This window comes from Candidozyma pseudohaemuli (genome assembly GCF_003013735.1).
Source record: "Candidozyma pseudohaemuli strain B12108 chromosome Unknown scaffold00003, whole genome shotgun sequence".
NCBI classification, from domain to species: Eukaryota; Fungi; Ascomycota; class Pichiomycetes; order Serinales; family Metschnikowiaceae; genus Candidozyma; species Candidozyma pseudohaemuli.
In genome coordinates, this window is record NW_020194437.1 from 343,404 (window position 1) to 362,090 (window position 18,687).

General features: G+C 48.7%; 6 protein-coding genes across 6 annotated transcripts; 2 read left to right on the forward strand and 4 right to left on the reverse strand.

Moving 5' to 3' along the window:
- Positions 1-1,270: 1,270 nt before the first annotated feature.
- On the forward strand, positions 1,271-3,958 carry C7M61_001923 (uncharacterized protein; the record flags this gene model as incomplete). The annotated part of the gene is made up of 1 exon (XM_024857315.1): positions 1,271-3,958. One exon carries the CDS (start codon positions 1,271-1,273, stop codon positions 3,956-3,958), a length of 2,688 nt encoding a protein of 895 aa, XP_024714451.1.
- A 189-nt stretch (positions 3,959-4,147) lies between these two features.
- On the reverse strand, positions 4,148-4,983 carry C7M61_001924 (uncharacterized protein; the record flags this gene model as incomplete). Its single annotated transcript, XM_024857316.1, has 2 exons — positions 4,148-4,151; positions 4,187-4,983. 2 exons carry the CDS (start codon positions 4,981-4,983, stop codon positions 4,148-4,150), a joined length of 801 nt encoding a protein of 266 aa, XP_024714452.1.
- Positions 4,984-6,234: 1,251 nt separating this feature from the next.
- GNA1 (glucosamine 6-phosphate N-acetyltransferase) lies at positions 6,235-6,684 on the reverse strand (the record flags this gene model as incomplete). Its single annotated transcript, XM_024857317.1, has 1 exon — positions 6,235-6,684. The coding sequence occupies one exon, from the start codon at positions 6,682-6,684 to the stop codon at positions 6,235-6,237; it is 450 nt and encodes a 149-aa protein (XP_024714453.1).
- Positions 6,685-8,856: 2,172 nt separating this feature from the next.
- On the forward strand, positions 8,857-9,954 carry YIM1 (Yim1p; the record flags this gene model as incomplete). Its single annotated transcript, XM_024857318.1, has 1 exon — positions 8,857-9,954. One exon carries the CDS (start codon positions 8,857-8,859, stop codon positions 9,952-9,954), a length of 1,098 nt encoding a protein of 365 aa, XP_024714454.1.
- Positions 9,955-10,040: 86 nt separating this feature from the next.
- C7M61_001927 (STE11 family mitogen-activated protein kinase kinase kinase) lies at positions 10,041-15,499 on the reverse strand (the record flags this gene model as incomplete). The annotated part of the gene is made up of 2 exons (XM_024857319.1): positions 10,041-12,405; positions 13,407-15,499. 2 exons carry the CDS (start codon positions 15,497-15,499, stop codon positions 10,041-10,043), a joined length of 4,458 nt encoding a protein of 1,485 aa, XP_024714455.1.
- Positions 15,500-16,252: 753 nt separating this feature from the next.
- Positions 16,253-18,325, reverse strand: C7M61_001928 (phosphoprotein phosphatase; the record flags this gene model as incomplete). Its single annotated transcript, XM_024857320.1, has 1 exon — positions 16,253-18,325. One exon carries the CDS (start codon positions 18,323-18,325, stop codon positions 16,253-16,255), a length of 2,073 nt encoding a protein of 690 aa, XP_024714456.1.
- Between the last annotated feature and the right edge of the window lie 362 nt (positions 18,326-18,687).

Consider the following 18,687-nt stretch of genomic DNA (forward strand, 5'->3'; position numbering starts at 1 on the left):
TAAATTTACAATAAATTTAATGGAAGAGCATGCCGTAGTGGGGCTGTTCGGTGAAGCGCTAGTTAGCCGATGCAATACATATCACACTGTCTGGTAATCTGTAGATATCGAGCGTTTCTTGAACTTTCAACTTTGTTACAATATCTATCTTGTTTAAATGTCTGATGAGAACGGGATTTTGTGGTAGCGTTGGGGGATATGGTGTCCAGTGGGGCAGTGTCCTAGCAACACGGCGTCTAGCATTTTAGACTATCTCTAGCAGATTAGTCTTTAATAGAAATTGATTATTTGAAGCAAATACCGAATCTTTTATGATCTGCTAAAGTGGTTGCAGTCACTTAAAGAGTATTAAAACCTTGTAGGACTAACTCCAGCGTTTGTCTCACACTCGATATGGGGCAGGAAGGCAGAGTCACCAATCTGTCTCTCAACTTATAGTTTATTCTAGAAATAAAATTTCAAAGTTGTGAATGCATTCGAACTGGACAATTGACTTCCAGATACTGAGATCTACGGATTGGACTATTATAGTGGAGATCGATCTCATGGATTCACAACGTCAGCTTATTTTTCAGACAGCTCAAATTGCCAGTGTTAATAACTTCCATCAGCAATAAGCCATTACCAAAAAGCAATGTGCCAATGCAATTCAACATATCCTGGGATCTCACCGTTAGACTGTTCACCACCAGAACCAGATTCACCAACAAAGCTCTCAATCTCCTTTGAAACACAGCTCAAAGACAAGGACTGTTTTAAGAAAAGCTTCTACACCTTCTAGCTTGTTTTCTCCTTTGAGGCTACCTACCTTGTCATACCAATTCAGCCCATATTACCATGTCTCATGCTCAGTATCACACCACTGCCTACCACATTCAACCACCAGCCACATCCCCAAATAACAAAAAGCACAAACTCAACGAACTACTTTCAAGAACGACATCAATTTCTATTGTCGGATCTCCACCACTCTTTTCCCAGTTTTACATTCTCCAAACCACAGCCTAGTACTTCTACCACCAATACCTAGTGGCTGCGAAACTACCACGAGGTCTCAAATACCTACACCTCCAGATCCCAAAATCACCAAAATCCACCAAAATCCATCACTTCCACAACCCCTCCACCTTTCCAAAACCCTTCACCCAAAAACTTCCCAAAATTCCGCCACCCCAAATTCCTCTCTATCACACCCCACCAACCACATCAACAGTCTGCACAGACACGACCCTCACCACGAAGTTGCAACACTACCGTCATTGTCAGGATCATGAACTACGACCCGATCCACGACACGTACCTGGCGCCGGAGGCCGAAAATAGCGCCGGCACGGATCCCAAAACGGACGCTTCCAAAACGACGCCGGAAAAACCACACTCCGAAGCCCAACCTCACATCTCCAAAGAGCCTACTCAGGAGCTGCCAATTGGCCAAAACGGGCCTTCTGCTGCCGAAGCGTCACCTAGCCAGAACAACTGGAAACCAGAGCCGGTAAAGTCCGAACCGGCGGCGCCGTATAAGCCGTTTTCCATCGATAGTCTTATGGGAGGAGGTCAGGAAGCTCCAGCTCCTCAACGGGAGGTTCCGTTGCCTTCGACGATACCGCAGCCGCAAGCGCCCAGGGAGAGTTTGAATGTCGTGGAAAACCAGACCAATCAGGATCCTAGAATCCACGAACCGGCGGTTGAAAGAGACCCTAGACTTCCAGGGTCTGCTCCACAAGCCCCTCCTGCCGTTCCAGCTACGCAGCCTGTGGCTCCATTGAACGCTGGAATCGATCCTGGGCATCAAACTACCCCAGAAAAGCCGCCCGTGGAACCTAGAATCCTGGACATCACAGACCCTCAGCTTCCTGGAAACGACAAAACGGAACCCAAACCACAGACCCCAGCCAAGGAGCACAAGGAGGAGCACCACGGTCTGCCCGAGAGCGCAATGTCTCCAGAGGCCGGCCAGCTTCCGCCGGATTTCAGAGAAATCTCTCGTGGCTACAAGTACCTTAAAAAGGCTGACGGTGAGCCGTTCTGGAGGAAAGACATCCAGTACGACTTCCTCCACGAGCTCTTCACGGACGAAACACGCTGCTTCACAAACTACTTTCCTTACTGCGAGGTGACCAACGCCGCCAACGGGCCCAAACTCACCTTTGCTGAACTATATGTGCGTACTTTGGCAGAGTCGAACAAACTGTCCAAGATCCTCCGTGAACGTTTGATCAAGGAAAAAGATATGGGCGTTGCCGTGAGCAAAGTGTGTCTTCTCGTAAATGCTGGCCGAATGAACACCACCGTCAATTTCGTCCCAGATATGCGTTCTGCGCTTCGAACATACCACCTGATTCCGTCGCTTCAAACCTCTGGCGACGGCGACTCAAGACCATTGCAGGATACCCCTCGTTTGAAGACAATTCTTAAAGCGGTGTGTGACGACCAGAAACACCTCCTCACGCTACTTGACCTTTTCAAGAACCGGGACCTGAAGAGACCCAACACCAACGTGATCAAGTTGATCTTCCTCATGTCAACCTTTTTCCAAAACATCCCCTTCCATTACGACGATTCTTACGAGCACGATTCTTTTCTGGAGAAGTTCCGCTTCATCAAGGCTTCCCCAGGTCCGCAGAATAAATTCATGGAGTTCTTCTTGAACGACGAAATCCACCCCAAGTGCCGTTCCCGGAGATTCCTCTGGCTCATGTATACCTACCTTGAAACAAATTTCACGGCTGAGGAGATTGCAGACAATCCTTTTAACGCACACACTATTCCTCCCTTGGATTACATCCCCGAGGCTGAATTGCCCAACTACGACGTCGATGCAGACTATGAGGTTGAGTATGCCATTCAAATGTACCACACTCGTATGATGCATTTGTCCACTGACGCCCACAATCCTCTCCCGAAGAAGGGTAACAAAAGCAGAAGGGAGCGTCAGAAGATCCAGACACAACTCAATGATGGTTCTGGTCTGGGTTCAGCTGCATACCCTGAGGACCAGGACGACCTGATGAATGTTGATGATTCTACACTTCCTCACCAGGAGGAGCCTGAGGTGAAACCGGAGCCTATGGCTGTTGAGCCAGTCCAGCCTATCCATCCTCCTCAGCCTGCTCAGGACATCCCCGCTGTTCAAGCTGCCCAGCCTGCTGTGGCTGCTCCGCCTGTTCCTGAACCTCCTTCTAGCTCCTCACTGATTGCAGAAAAACCTGTTGTTGAAAAGCCACACAAGAGAAAGAGACCAGCTCCATCAGTCGGCTCGCTTGTGGAGGACAACAGAAAACCTGTTCTTGACGAAGACAGACAGAAGCTTACTACTCCTGAGTTTCCCGTCGAGGGGCTTCAAGAAATGCGTGATCGTTTTGCCACAACGACTCCCTCTAATCTTTACAAACCGCTTGTCAAGGACGGTCCACTCTCGGCCGCCAGCAGAAAGAAGATTGCTAGCAAGCTGAAATCTACGGTTGAACTTGTTTCTAGAACAATTCCCCGCAAATTTGAAGCCACTAAGGAGACCATGCTACGCTGGCTCCATGACTATTTCCAATACAGACGGTCTGTCGGAAACAAGTTGCTCGGCATCGAGTGGGAAGACATTAGAGGCGATGTTGCCAATGGCATTGAGGCCTATCTGTACCAGCAGGAAGGTAAACAGCATCTTCTACAAAAATATGAACGAGTCAGAGATGACGATGAATTTGATGTGGAGGTTAAGCGAGAGACAGGGGTTCCTGGTGAACCAAACTTAGGCGATATTGCGCCCATTGACATCGGTGCCGTCGAAAAAATTGGCGCCGGGTTTGAGCCAAAGAGGGATTATGACAGAGTCAATGAGCGCAGCGTGTTCGAGCTCGACATGTTGGAGATTCTCAGCGAGGTGATTGCCAAAAAGAGGGCCAAGCGGCCTCGTTTCAGCAGGGTCTCCTTCGACTTGGACAATGCCACCCTCTCATATAAATAAGCATATTAAAAAATGTTACTGACCATGAGCTCAAATGCTTTGCACACGCCGTAGTCGGGCACTAGATTAAGGAAAGCGCCACTGGCGCCTTCAAGCACAGCCTGATTGTTTTTCTGGATCGTAGCGAATTCTAGTTCAGATTCCAACTGGCCCATGAAGGGTTCATTAAGCACCAAATGCCAATATAGCCTAACTAAATAAGGCTCATTTGTTTTGGAATGTGTAAACTCGAACTCAACGTATGGGATAGCTTGTAGGGAATCAAAAGGATCAGCGTCCCATTCGGCACCAGGCCGTGTGAGGTTTTGGGAATATTGATGCAAAAGGTTGGAAAGGATTGATACTCGTTTTTCTTGTATGGATGCTAGGGAGTGGTATCCGTAGACTAAGAGGTCTACTTTGCCGTTTGGAACGTAGTCTGTTTCTAGAATCCTTGCAAATGACGGACTGACTTTGTGAAGAAGTAGAGTGGCCTTCTTTGACTGCAAAATCTCTAATTTGACCACCTTCTCGTCTCTAACTGTAAGAAGTACACGTAAAGTGGGTAGTCCTCGAGCCAGGAGACGAAACTGAATTTCTGTATTGAGCTGATTCTCTGGATCATGAATGTTCCTCAGCAGAGTATGGCTGATCTCCATATGTGGATAGAATCTTCCCACTAGATCCATTCTTCTCAGCCAATCTGACGATGGCAACACGTGCATGTTTTCCAACACGAACAGTGCCACCTCGTCCTCTCCAGCTAACCGTTTTTCCTGTTCATGGTCATTCTGATGGAGGTAGTATTCTAGCTTTTTCTTTGTTTCATACTGTCGGCTTTGCGTCTGGTAGCTGTCCCATGTTCCTTGTAAACGGTCTATGGCTGCTGAAAGATCATTCTTCTTGGCTAGAAGCGTATCTCGTTGTTGTACTAGTTCAGCTTTGGCTGTTTGAAGTGATAGAAGCGATTCATTATCTGCCTCTGCATTCGGCAGCATTGCTGTAGGCGGCAGCGCCTGTGGAGACCCAGGAAGATTATCTGACATCCAGATTTGAGGTGTCAATTGGGGTGTGGGTGTATTTTAGTTGAAGAAAGTTGTAGGTAAACAAAGCGTAGTGCAGACTGGTGTAGTAGACAGAAGGTACTGCATGGACAGCACTAAACCATCACGTCAAACGGTTGAACAAAATCAGGGGAAGAATATGTGAACGTAGCATAGTCGTCAGGGGCTTGATGGTAATACATTTCCAGTAATTAAAAGAAATACATGTTCCCCAAACGTACTATCTTGGGGGCCTTATTGAAACACACCTGCATATACTGTATCGGCTGCAGCAGTATCAACAGCTCTCGATGAGAGAACCACTCCACAATGGTTTCTGCTCCTGAATTGAAGACGGTATGTCCATTTCGATATTTCAATAAGTGGCAAAAGTGTTTTTCATGGCAATACAGGGAATGCTAGGCAGCACCCCAAATCCTCGATACCTCCACAGACTTAACCTCCACAGACTTAACCTCCACAGACTTAACCTCCACAGCTCCAACCTTCAATGGAAGACCACAAGCTATGAAGCCATCGCAAATCCAAACAATGAGAGTATTAGCTAGAGACTTTAGCTCACTTGAATGTTTGCATGACCAACACAACGACTTCCCTTCCATGATGTGCTATACCTATGTCATACACCCAAGATAACTGCGTCACAGAACGCTCAAGCTTCCATTTGTTCCGATCAAGGAGAATAGCACCTATCCCTATATCCAAAAAGTCCTTAAGACCTACTACTCCAAGTCGTGGCTCCCTACACATCAAACCAAAAAGTGCCTTCAATACAACTCCCTGCTGATCAAACACCTACAGAAGGCATCCCATTCATCATCAAATTCCTCCAAAATCTTCCCTACATCCCGCTTTTGCCACTATCCCCTTGAAACCCCTACTAACAACAGTACCTCAACAAGTCCGTTTCTGTCGAGCTCAACGGAGGCCGTAATGTCACGGGAGTGCTTCGAGGCTTCGACGTGTTCATGAACGTGACGCTAGCGGAGGCGCTTGAAATCAACAAGTTTGACCGTCTTTCGCTTGGGACGGTCGTGATCCGAGGAAACTCGATCGTGGCGCTTGAAGCACACGACTAAATCTACAGCTTAGTGACACCCTACTGAACGCAGGCGCTTGACGTATAAATAAATGTAATAACAACGGGATGCAGAGGTCTATATGCCCAGCCGGTGGGCTAGAATGAGAAGGCTTCCTTCATTTTGTTTTGCGTTGGAATGGAGCAAGGCCGGCCTAGTCGAAACGGTGGCCCATCTCAATGCCCACAGGCAGGTAGCCACACTTCTCGTAGAAGCCGACGTTCTCAGGCAGACAGTCCAAAATCACCTTGTAGCAGCCCATCTCCTTGGCGATGGCGGTCAACAGGGAAATCAAAAAGTCGCCCAAACGGTTGCCCTGCTGAGACTTGCTCACGGCAATGTCCTCAATGTGGCCCACTTTGCCACACTCGTGGATGATCTTCTGTTCCACGACAAGCATGCCTGTGGCCACGACGGTGTCGTTCTCGTCCACGATCACCCTAGGGTGGTACATGTCAGAGTACTTTTCCCACGTGTAAACCACGTCTTGGAACTGCTCAGGCGAAATGTCGCCCACCTTGGTAAGCACCTTCAAGGTTTCTGTGTATTGGGCGTGGTCCTTAGCGGCAGGGGCCCTGATGCTGTAGTTCTTGGGAAGAGGCATGTTTTGTGAAAAGAACTAGCAGTAGGTGGGTGGTGGCAGGAAGTAGGCGCGAGTAATTCTCCAGATACGGAAGGATGATCTGAAGGGAAGGGATAAGGAGTTGAGACGAGGCCTTGGCGTGACTGGGGGTGGATTTGTAAAAAAACGGAGCTTTGTTGTTTTTTTGGTTCGGTTTCTTGGTTTTATATTCCAAGACGGACGTGTAAAAAGTGGTTCTTTAAAAGACAGCTCTGGTGGGTCCCTGGGGCTATTTAAAGAACGCTCGTTTGCAGGAAAACAAAACACTTCGCTTGCAGCAGTGACCAGGCTGAGACGCCAAAGGGGTGGTGTTTCTCGGGCGTCCGACAACAAAATTCACATTTTTTTACACCGTTGAAAAGCCAGAATTTTGGAGTTTCCAAAAATGACAATTTTAATAAATTTATTTAAGAGGTGTTTGGGAAACTGGAGGGTGGCCTCGGAGCATGGTGCGCACCTAGACCAGCCTCTGAGCCTCAGACACGATTTCACGATTTGCCGTGTCGGTGCCTTGCGGATTCGTCTGGGCAGCGTGGAGGCCGATCGATAATTTGGCTTTCAAAGTCAAAGTTTGATTTGGTTTCTATAAATAAATGAAAAATAGAAAAAGCGGCCCAACTTTTAGTGCATTTTTGGTTTTCTGGTTTCCACAATTTCCAGTGCCCTGAGATTTAGCCCGAAAAGTGGCCCACGGTTTCTTCACAATTTTTACAAATTACAGTCATCTGTGATCGGATCACGTCAAAAAGCGGCTGAAAATCAGGCATTGTTCGATACGGCACCCCCACCCCGGCAACGGCACCAGGGCTCCGGGACCCTCTTTTTCTGTATTTCGCAGCCAAAACACTGTGCTGGTTGGGATGCGGTGAAGGGTAGGTTTGACGAAGGGGGGTGAAAAAACGTGGATTTAGGAGATTTGGGGATTTTAGGAGAAGAAGAAGAGAAGTATCAAGGAATTTTTAAGTTATTCCTGAAAACGGGCTAAATGGAGTGTGTCACTGAATCCACCTGGGGACCTGGGACCCTGTCGCAGTGACAATGAAGAGGGATCCAGCCGCACAGAGATACGATACGACAAGCCCATTGGCTGTGATATATGGAAGCGTGGGGTCAGCCGTCCTGTGTTTCCAGAAGCCGTGGGGCTGTTTCAGTGTAACTAACCGAGGTAATTGACCTGGTGGGGCAGGGCCTGGTGGGGCATTTGAGCCATTGAGAAAAATGGAGGTACCAAGATTTTCTAAATGGCGTTTGGAGATTGAGTTTTCTTAGCTTTCCAGTGGTCTGACCACGTCATTGTAGTTGTCAGATTAAATCATTGTAAGTAGGGAAGCATTGTGTTGCTACTATACATCATCCCTCGTCTGCCTCCCTAACATGCATTGCTGCCGAGGTCGCTCTAGTGCCATTGAGTAGATCTCATTCAATTGGTTCATTCAATTGGAAACTTGGACTTTCTCAAATACCATGCCAACTTTTAAAAACGCTAGAAAGGCAAACCTCAACCTGTCCTTCTTCCCCTTCTCCTTCTCTGCCTGGCGTCTTATCGTCTACTGCTTCTGCGCATACCCAATGTACCGAAGAAATCACAAAACCTCTCGAGAACTCAAGCTCAGTTGGACAAATCTCCATAATAGCAGAAGGTCGCCTGCATTTCGGGAAATTCATCGTATTTCACGCTTCTCTGGTCCCTGCGTTTCCTCGAGGTTGCATGAAGCTGCTACACTTGATCATAAACCTTACATCATGAAACCTTTCCACACCTTCAAACAACAAAAATCACAGCTTCGATACCTCGGCTTTCAAAGCCCACCATCAACATTTAAGCATTCCAACGCCTTGGGCTTCCTTGAGCTTCCACTGCTGACAAAGCAACTTTCCGTGAACTTTCCGTCTCATTTCGGTGGCAACGAAACCCGTTTTTTTGCAATCCCTCTACAATTCAGCCTTTCAAGAAGCCAAAGAACCCAATTGACCCACACAAGTCCCACTTTTCCCCCTCTCGTCTATGGAAGATTGCTCACCAGCCACATCTACATATGTGCGGGTTGCGCATATCACCCCAATCTATAGACGCATCGCTTCGGCCGTGCATCTAGCAACCACAGTATATAAACGGAGGCGATTCCCCGATTTACAAACAACACGAATTTTCCCATGACTTTTTCTTTCAAGGCTCTCAGATACAACAACAACACCACTCCTGTGACACTCAAGGAGACCCTGTTCCCCGATGTGGAGGAGTTGCCCACAGGCTACAAGGTGCCTGATAAGAAGGTCCTTGTCAAGGTCCACTACGCTGCTTTGAACCCCGTTGACTTTTTGTTGAAGAACGCTGCTTCTTCGTGGATCTTCCGTGGCGAAAGAGGCTTTGCTTCTGACTACTCCGGTGAAGTTGTGGCTTTGGGCTCGGAGGCTGCTAAGAAGACCGGTCTCAAGGTTGGTGACAGGGTCAATGGCTTGAACCAGACCCCTTTCGGTAACGGAACGGCCGCTCAGTACACTTTGGTGGACCCATTTGCCGAATCCGGCGAGTCCATCAGAAAAACCCCAGACAGCCTTCCCCTCGACCAGGCTGCTTCATACCCCCTTGTTCTTGGAACTGCTCAGACATTCTTCAACGAGGTTAACCCAAAGAACGCTTTGAAGAAGGTTTTGGTTCTCGGTGCCGGTACATCTGTGGGTAGATACACGGTCCAGGTGGCCAAGAAGGCCTACAACGTTCAAGAGGTGGTGGTGACCTGCTCTGGTAAGTCTGCTGAACTTGTCACCAGCTTGGGAGCTGATAAGATTATCGACTACACCCAGCACAAGTCAATCTTGAATCCTGTTTTGGAGCTGGTCAAGGAGTCCGGCAAGTTCGATGCCATCTTTGACTGTGCTGGTAACTCAGACTTGTTCCCTGAGATTCACAATATCGTCCAGAACAAGGCCAACTTTGGCTACTACGGTTCCATTGCTGGAGACTCGAAGCTCAAGTACGGAACCGACTCCTTGACCTCTTTGATCATCAAGAACCTCAATGGTGGTTTCAGAGTGTTGGCTTCTCTCTTCGGCTACTACGATTACCACTACAGTATTGTCAAGCTTCACCCTGGTGATAAGTGGGCCGACAAGGCTATTAAATACCAGAGCGAATTGCAGTTTGTCAACTCCATAGACAGCGAATGGCCTGCCCTGGAGTACCAAAAGGCTCTAGACAAGCTTGCTACGAACCACGCCAACGGCAAGGTCTTGATCAAGTTTGCTGATTAAGAATTATATCGAATTTTTTAGTACCTGATTATATGTGCTTTCCTGCTGTTTCGTAATTCATTGTTCGTGTCGCATGGATTGTAGGATTATGCCTCGGATTCTTCAAGCTGGTTCTCGTGTATCTTGAGCTCCTCAAACATCATGAAGAGATCCCATCTTTTGGTGATGTCTCTCTCAAGACAACCCTCAACCATGTTGAAAACCCATGCAAATTCTTCCTTATCGATCTCATCCCACTCGGCCTTGAGCTCTGCAATCTCTTTCAGGCGCCCTGCGTCCACAAATGAGTTGTTCTTGACGTTGTCGTCTTCTTCGTCAAAAATCCATTGCATAAGACATGCCTGTCTGAGCTCATCCTTGTCAAATTTACCAGCACTGATAATGGCTCTCAAGCGTGGTTCAAACGGATGTTGGAATGGAAGCTTGCCAACGACCATGGTGAACAAAACAACGCCTAAAGCCCATATATCAGCAGAAGGGCCCAATGGTGGTGGATGAGGCTCAAGAAGTTCGGGAGACGCATATGGTAAAGAGCCGATGTGGGAATGAGGCAAGTCGGACTCGATGTTTGACGATATGTGCTGGTCTCTGACCTTAAATTCGTGGAACTCCGACAAGGAAGTCTTGGAGTTGGTGGGGGTCAAATCTAATGATTGAAGGGAGGGGCCGTGGGATCTGTGGAAGTGCAGAATGCCAATTTTGCTGTCATCAGAAAAGAGGTTCTTCAAGCTGGGCGAGTCGCCTCCAAGGAATGGCTTTCTGATCTGGGTGGCTGAGCTCTTGGATCTAAGCATTGCAGTGCTGTCGTCAACATCCCGGCGAGACAGCTTTCTACTGAGTCTTGGGGCAAAGACTCTGGACATTCCGAAGTCACAAAGGACGACATGAACATTTTCAGTGTCCAGGTCGTCAACCAAGACGTTTTCAAGCTTTAAATCTCCGTGGACAATGCCTAGCTCCTGATGCATGTAAAGAAGAGCTTCAATTATTTGTCTGATGAAGTGAGCTGCATCGTAAAGACGTCTTCTCTGGCGCTGGATCAGGAAACTGACGGGACCAGAGGTGTTGGATATACCGTCATTGAAGACTCCCCAGCGAGATACAACCTCAAAGAGAGTTCCGCCTGAAATCCTATTAGTGAGACAAAAGATGGTGTCGTCTGTCTCTATGTGGTCTAGGAGCGGCAATAATGCTGGGTGTTGAAGTTGGCGCCAGATTTCAATCTCTTTTTTGAAGACTTGAAGAACCTTGGGATTATGCAATGGTTTGCTTTTGCTCTTTGGAGAGTTGGTGCCGTTGTCATAGTCACGAACAGACTTCACAGTTTTGATGGCCTTACATTCTCCATCTTTAAAGCATTCACGAATTGTGCCCCAAGCACCAAAACCAATCACACGGCCAAGCTCGTAGCCCATGACCATGGCGCCTTTCTCATCAACATTAACTTTTGGTGGTTTGTCAAGCTTGCGTAAATCGGCAGACAGTGAAAGCGCCAACAAGCGGCCTGCAACAGTATTATTATTGACAGTACTGTTACGGCGAGATCTTCTGAGACTTCCTCCACTTGAGCCAATGACCGGGGTTCCGTCTGACCGATGGGTTCTGCTCAGAGTCAGACAAGACCTTTCGCCAAGCTGGTTTTTGACGTAAAGCAGGAACTGAGAGTAGTCAATACTCTCGGAAAACAGCTTCACAACCTTTTTCCGTTGCGAGTACGGGAGCTCTGTGAAGTTGTTGGGTAAGGATGCAAGAATTGACTCGTAATTAATCTCGTGAGGCTCTTCCTTGTTGGAGGATTCCGAGACGGCAGTAGGACTTGGGGAACCTTTGTGCTTTTTGGGAGGCTTAGCAACGCTTTCGTCGTCGGCGTGCTTGCCGAGGACACTTGGGTTTCTGAACTGAATAGGCTGCGGCGCCACCTGGGCGTGCAACTTTCGTAAATCTAAGAAGGAGTGCTCTCTAGATGCCTGGGTCGAGCTGTCTCTGGTTGTAGGGTTCCATGATTGCACCACGTCAGCAAAGTCTAAGCCTGGAATGTACTCGTCTTCGAGTCCTCCTAGGGATCCTGAGTCGATGTCCACGTTCAGCTCGTACGAGCGAGAGTACAATTTGGGCTCGTGCCTCTCTGGCGACGAAGCTTTGGAAGGTTTCAGACGGAACATGCCGTCGTCGTACAATCGATGACCGGTTTCGCTGTCGAAATTGTTGAATTCCGTCTCCGAGTAGGTCCTCGCAAGTCTGTAGTTTCTGTCAATTCCTTCCTTGTCCTCGTCGACATGTGGCAGTGTCAGGGTAAACATTTGTGCTTGAACACGGGAAGATTCCGGCTGCGTGTTGCCCAAAAAGCTGTCCTTCCTGGACCGCCTGGGCTCCTCGCCATTGGTTTCAAAAGCATGGTCTAGCGTAGAGATGGAGACTCTGGGCAGCAGTTTAAGCGGGATGTCCATGTCCCTTTGGGTTTTTGCAAGGTGGTGTCACGTGATGGCAGTGACTTTAGCTGGCGGCGTGGCAGACGTGCTGGGCAGCAGGATGGTACTTAAAAGCTGAAAGGTGGATTGGAATTGGGTGGTTTTTGGTGATGATATGTGCCCGTGAGACTCGTGGGGTGCTATATGCAGGATGGAATGATTCCCCAGGTTTCAAAGCCATTTTCGACTCCGGAGCCCGGCGGGGCGAAACAGGGTTTTTGTGTAACGGGAACAATGTAGTATAATCCCATTCTTTTCTAAAAATAGTAACTGTGCTGTCCCTGGACAAAAGCACATGATGACTCACTGGCCTGACTGGTGGCTGCGAAAGTTCAGGGATGTGGGGAGAGGTCACCAATCACGAAATGGAAGGAGATAATGGCATTTTTAGAAGTGGCGTTTTGCTTGAAATGATGGATATTTCGTTTTTTGAGAAGAATGGGCTGGTGATGCAGAGAGTCTTCATTAGGCTGATTGGTCCATTTGGTCCGGCTTGGCTGCGAATCGGACCGGGCTTGGTAATACTAAGCTGAATAGGAAGGGAGGTCGTTTTTTACATAATTACAGCAATTGGAGCTGCTTTTCTTGTCGAATGAGAAGGGGCCGTCATGTGAGAAAGGCACGCTCTGTTGACCATGAATAATATGCCATTGTTCATGAATCGATTGTGATGGCTGCGAAATCTCGGTCAAGAGAGTGGATTTTCCGAAAGGCCCAAGGCACCAGAGCCAATATACTCATAATGATGGTTTTTGAAACTTTTGTCAAATCCACTGACGAAATACGTATTTTGTGGGGTATCCGGGGACATATGCATGGCCTCTTATATAAGATTAGGCACACGATACTAGTGACGACACATGAGCGGATCAGATAAGGCACCAATGCATGAAGTTACCCAAACGACAAGACATACTCTTTCCTACACTCAGCTCATTTTTCGTAATCATCAATCTATATCATCAACCATCATACTGCCGCTACTCCGGCCCCAGGTGGGACAAGATCAACGGACTTAGGAAAGCCTCGCCCAAGAGCTGCGTCGCCGTGGGCCGCTTATCGTAGTCAATTTCGAATGTTTGCGTCAAGAAATCCTTACCCTCGGCCGTGCACCACTCTGGCACTAGTGGCTGGGTGTGTGTGCCAATCTTGAAGATGGCTTGCATTTGACTGAAGCTTGGGAACGGGTGCTTGCCGGTGAACATCTCCACGACAAGACAGCCAACAGACCAGATATCGGCCTTCTTCGTGTATGCCGTCTGCTTCACCACTTCTGGCGCCATCCAGTAGACAGAACCTTGTAGCGACGCACGACGGGCCTGCTTGTTGCCCTCTCTGTCCTCTGACGAGTCCACCTTTTTGGAAATACCAAAGTCACTGATTTTGACCGTGCCCTTAATATCAATAAGAATATTGGCACCCTTGATATCTCTGTGAATAATATCGACGCTATGAAGATAGGAAAGACCCACGAGCACTTGTCTGACAAAGTTACGGATCAATGGCTCCTCAAATGGACCATACAGTTGCAACATCAGCTGCACGCTGCCGCCCGGAACGTATTCCAAGAAAATATTGAGGAAACTGCCCTCCGAAGACGAACCGAAATACCTAACAATATTTTCATGATTGAGCTCCTTCAACAACGACATCTCATGGTGCAAAGCCTCTATCATTGAGCGCTGCAGCTCGTTGTGCCTTGCAGCTCCTGTAGGTATAGGCACCTGTTTGACAGCCATGAGCTCACCTGTCACAGGGTCCATACCAAGAACAACAGTACCAAAAGAACCAGCACCGATACGTGCACCTTGGACCCATTTTTTGCCTGGAATAAATGGTTGAACGTCTTCGCCATCGGCGCCTAGTCCACCATAGTAGTCCAAGCAGTCGTCGGTGTTATCGTCGTCAGAATCGATACTGAAAAGCTCAATTCTCGAGTATCTGTTGTTGTTTGTGGTGTACAGCGCAGCCACGGAGAAGCGGTGCTTGTTGACGTCGGTCCTCTGGGAGATATCCAGTCGGCTGTCGTCCACTGATGACAACTCCGGTTTGCTAGCTAGCGAGATGGTGTCTGGATTGGTTGCCTCGTCGATCACGCTGACATTGTGGACCATCATATCACCAATAGTTCTGTGGTTCCGGAGCTTCCGCTCCGAAGAGGCCATGGATACGGCACCCAGCTTACCCAGAAATATCAGCAGCGTAGTGGGAACACGAAAACGGCGCAGTAGGCGCATGCTGTAACGGACGGAGTTTCTGACTGTCGTTTCTAGCTCCTGTTGTGGGGCTTGCGGGAAGTACTCGCCCAAGTTGGAGGAGATCAACTCGGAAGGAGGCCTCTGGCCAAAGAAATTACGCATCTGAGGGGTCTGAGGCTTTCTACCTGCCATTCTCTGCAAGATTCGAAGCGATTGTTCGGCTGCAGTGGGCGACGGCTGCTCGCCCTTGGGCGTAAGCATGATTCTGTGCTTCTCTGTTCTGTCTGGGGCGAAGCATATCGTAACAAACTCAACGTCATACAAGCTCGAGATTTTGGCCCCGCCGGGGCCTGTGGTGTGAATATACGTGTCGTAGTCGGTGTCTCTGCCCTTGACACCGAGCGTCTTGAGTCCCTTTCGCTTGATCAGCTGGGTGTTGAAGCAGCCCTCGATGTTGACCTTCTTCATGGACCCGTCCGGCAAAATGAACGTGACCGTTCTGCCTGGCGCCTCCTTTTCGACCGTGGAACGCAGTCTCAGGAGTCTTCCGTTCGGCACAAACGTGGCGTCGTCGTTTTCCTGAGGAACCACCCCACTGAAGGTTTTTGAACCCTGGTTGCATTGCAAAGAAAGCTCCAGCAGGATCTGTTTCTGGACCTCCTCCACGCTAACACTGGTCTTGAGGCGCTGCATGTTGAGGTTCAGAATGGCAATTTCAAGCCGTAGTCGGTCTCCCACCTTGGATATGCCCAATTCTTTGAGTGCAGCGGTATCTAGTTCCGGGACCAAATCCAAGGTGACGCCATTTTCGATGAATTTGCCCAAATGTTGCAGACATTTGTTTTTGGCGAGCCACAGCAGTAGATCTGTGTACTCCATGAAGGAAGGAATGTAGTGGGTAGTTGAGCGAGTGTTGGAGAAGCGGTGGTAAGTGTAGATAACTACGCGCCTAGCCGCAGGAGAATCGAAGACGAGAAGAATGCACCCAGTGGATCTCGAGAAAAAAAAAAAGGTAGCAAGATTGATCTTATAAATGGGAATTGGATGGGAAAAAGGGGGTCCAAGATTATGGACTGACCTGGTGATTTATCGGTCGGACGAGGTCTTCTCTATGGGTATTGGCTGGCGACTGGGGCTATTGTGGCTGGGGAATGGAGACAATGGACCAATCGACGGACACCCTGGTCCATATAAACGCTCCGCAAACCCCTTCAAAATCAGCTCCATCTCTCATCGCCCACTTTTGTCTAGACTCCCGATCTAAGCAACGGCTGCAACACCGAGGGGACGCCAGCCTCTGTCACTGCAGGCTTGGTCTAGAAAGCGAGTCAGGTCAATGCCACGCTAAAACAGGCGAACGGCTGAGCGACAAAGCCAAAGCAAAAAGGCTAAGAAACGTCCCAATTGACGTTGATCTGAATGTGAAATGTGCCAATTGACGCCGGATACGGCCATTCGAGGTACCCCACAATCCTCACGATCGCATCTGACAGACACAACTTACTCAAAAAACGACCCTGTCAAAAGCCCACCGTTGGCTAATCCTCGCCAGCTCGCTGCACAGCGGGTGTTGCGCTGCGTTGGCGTGCCTTTGTTTCTGTCTCAAGCCAGAATGTTTGCAGCCATTCGCGACTACTCTGGTACATTCACCGCCTTTCCACCTTCAACGATCCGGTGCTTGTCAAAAACAAAATCGGGGTTGTTCTCGGCACGCTTCCACAGGCGAATGCTTCCTTCGTTTTCGTCCAACTCGTAAACCCTCATTCGCCTGATGTAACCGCCGTATCCGCCGTAGCCTCCCTCACCTACACCTCCGCCATAGCAGAGCCAAACCTTGGTCTCGTGCTCTTCCAGCCCGGCGTTTTCAACATCAAGCAAACAATAGTCGTTGCAGTGGTCGTGGCCCACGGCTGCAACTTGCACCTTGGCGTTAGCCAAATGCGTCCTCATACCGCTGTTGTACTTGGGTGAGGCTACACCTTCGAGATGCTTGCCCATGAACGCCTGGCCATCCAAGTTTTTAAATTCTGGGATCGGAATGTGGAAAAACGCCATGGAAAGCCCGTTCTTTTTCACCATCTGCTCGGCCATGAGGCCCGATTCCTGCTCAAGCCACCACACCTGGCTGTCCTTGAACCAATCGTATCCTCCGGCGATTTTTGGCTGTGTAGAGTAGGAATGTGAATCGAGGAAGTAGAGTGCCGCTGCAACCTTTTGCAGAATATGACTAGACCGCACAGTGAGTCCGTAATTGCCGAAACCATCCACCTCTTCAGGGCCTTTTGCAGCCATGGAGTGGGGAAGATACGAGGCCCAGTCCATCAACTGCTCACGATTCATAGTCAGCTGGTCGTCGTGATTACCAAGCACGAGGCCGTATGGAATCTTGCGTTTTTCTAGTGGTGTCACGAGCTTCCAAAGAGCCGTTTGTTGGTCAGGAGCATCATCGCCGAATATCTGGTCGCCTGTGAGGGCAACGAAATCGGGCTTTTCTATATCGAGCACTTTCTCGATGAACCTGATTGTCCTAGGGTCCGCTTCACAACCTGCGGCAGACTCAGGTGGCTCTGGATCACGGCACTTGCCCACACCGGTTGAAAAGTGGGCATCTGCGATTTGAAGAATCTTGAACTTGCCGTCCTTGTTGAAACGCAATTTCTTCTCGGGGGTGCTGGGCCTTCCTCTAATAACAACAAGACGCGGCTCGAGACCCTTGGGTGCTCCGGTGTCTTGAAGTGGGTTTTCCAAGATTTCCATCTTTTCCTCATGTACGGTAGCATCGGGACCGTAAACCACATTCACCCATCTCACCGCATTCTCAGACACCGGGCCCATCTTGATCCAAATCCCGTGCCCTCTAGTAATCCAACGTGCTTTTTCAAGCTGTTCGGGCGTGGGTATAAGGTAGTAGCCATTGAGTGTGTGGTATGTCTTGTGGGTCTCTCGCTTTTGGTTGCCACTCTGTGCCTCCTCGGGTTTTTCTTCCTCGGGTTTTTCTTCCTTGGGTTTTTCTTCCTTGGGCTTTTCTTCGACAGTCTTTTCAGGAGTTTCATCTGCACCCTTTACCTCTTCCTCCTGTTTGTTCGCCTCACCCTTATTCTTAGACTCCTTCTCCTTCTCGGTAGCAGCTCTAAGATCTTCAGCCTGGCTCTCTTGCTCCTGCTTCAATCTCATGATCTCATCCGGGTCAATCTTGGCATCTAGCTTCTCGTCCTTGTTGCCTTCTTCTATCTGAGTCCGATCATCTCCGCTGTAGACTCTCAGCTTGTGAATATCCTTGAGCACTTTCTCGGGGATCAAGAGATTCTGGTTATTCTTTATCTTGCCGTCTATCTCTGGATTCCCAACAGCAATGTCGACAACAACGTCTTCGGTGATCTTTTTTGCACCATTATGGCTTGCGAATCGGAGATTGAGATTCAGTCTGTAAACCCACGAGGACCCTAGGCTGAGATCTTTCCAGAGTGCAAACGCCCTGGACTTCTTGTTTCGACATTTCTTATTGGTTGCCCGAAGGCACGTTTCCACCATGACATCTGTGATGTACAACTGACGACTCTTTAGTTCGTCCCCCCAGTAGTTGAGATTTAGCGACGAGGAAACAAGATTCTGTTCTTGGGCCACAAAGAACAAAAGACATAGTATTGCCAATACACCAGCGAAGTAGCTGATGTTTCTTGTCCAGCGTTTGGGTAAAGCCACCATTGTGGGAGTAGTTCGCTTAGGTTGATTGATTCGCTAGTTCGCGTTTATATGCACTGGGGTAGATAACGGTGCAGCAGTGTGGATGGGTGTTTCTATTTTAGGAGATGGTTTTTGGATGATTTTGGGGTCGATTTTAATGAATCTGGTTGGATAATGGGTTTATGTATTTATTTGAAATTGGCTCTTCTTAGGGAGCATGGAAAGTACGGTGGGTCCCTTGCAGCCATAATGATGCACCATCGGCAAGTTTCGGGAACCTAAAAAGTTAGGAGATCTTTCTGAAGTACTCCATTTTGACTGAATTAGTTTATATCGAAGCCAAAAGGGTTCAGCCGGATGTCGGAAGTATCGATTCTGTGGAA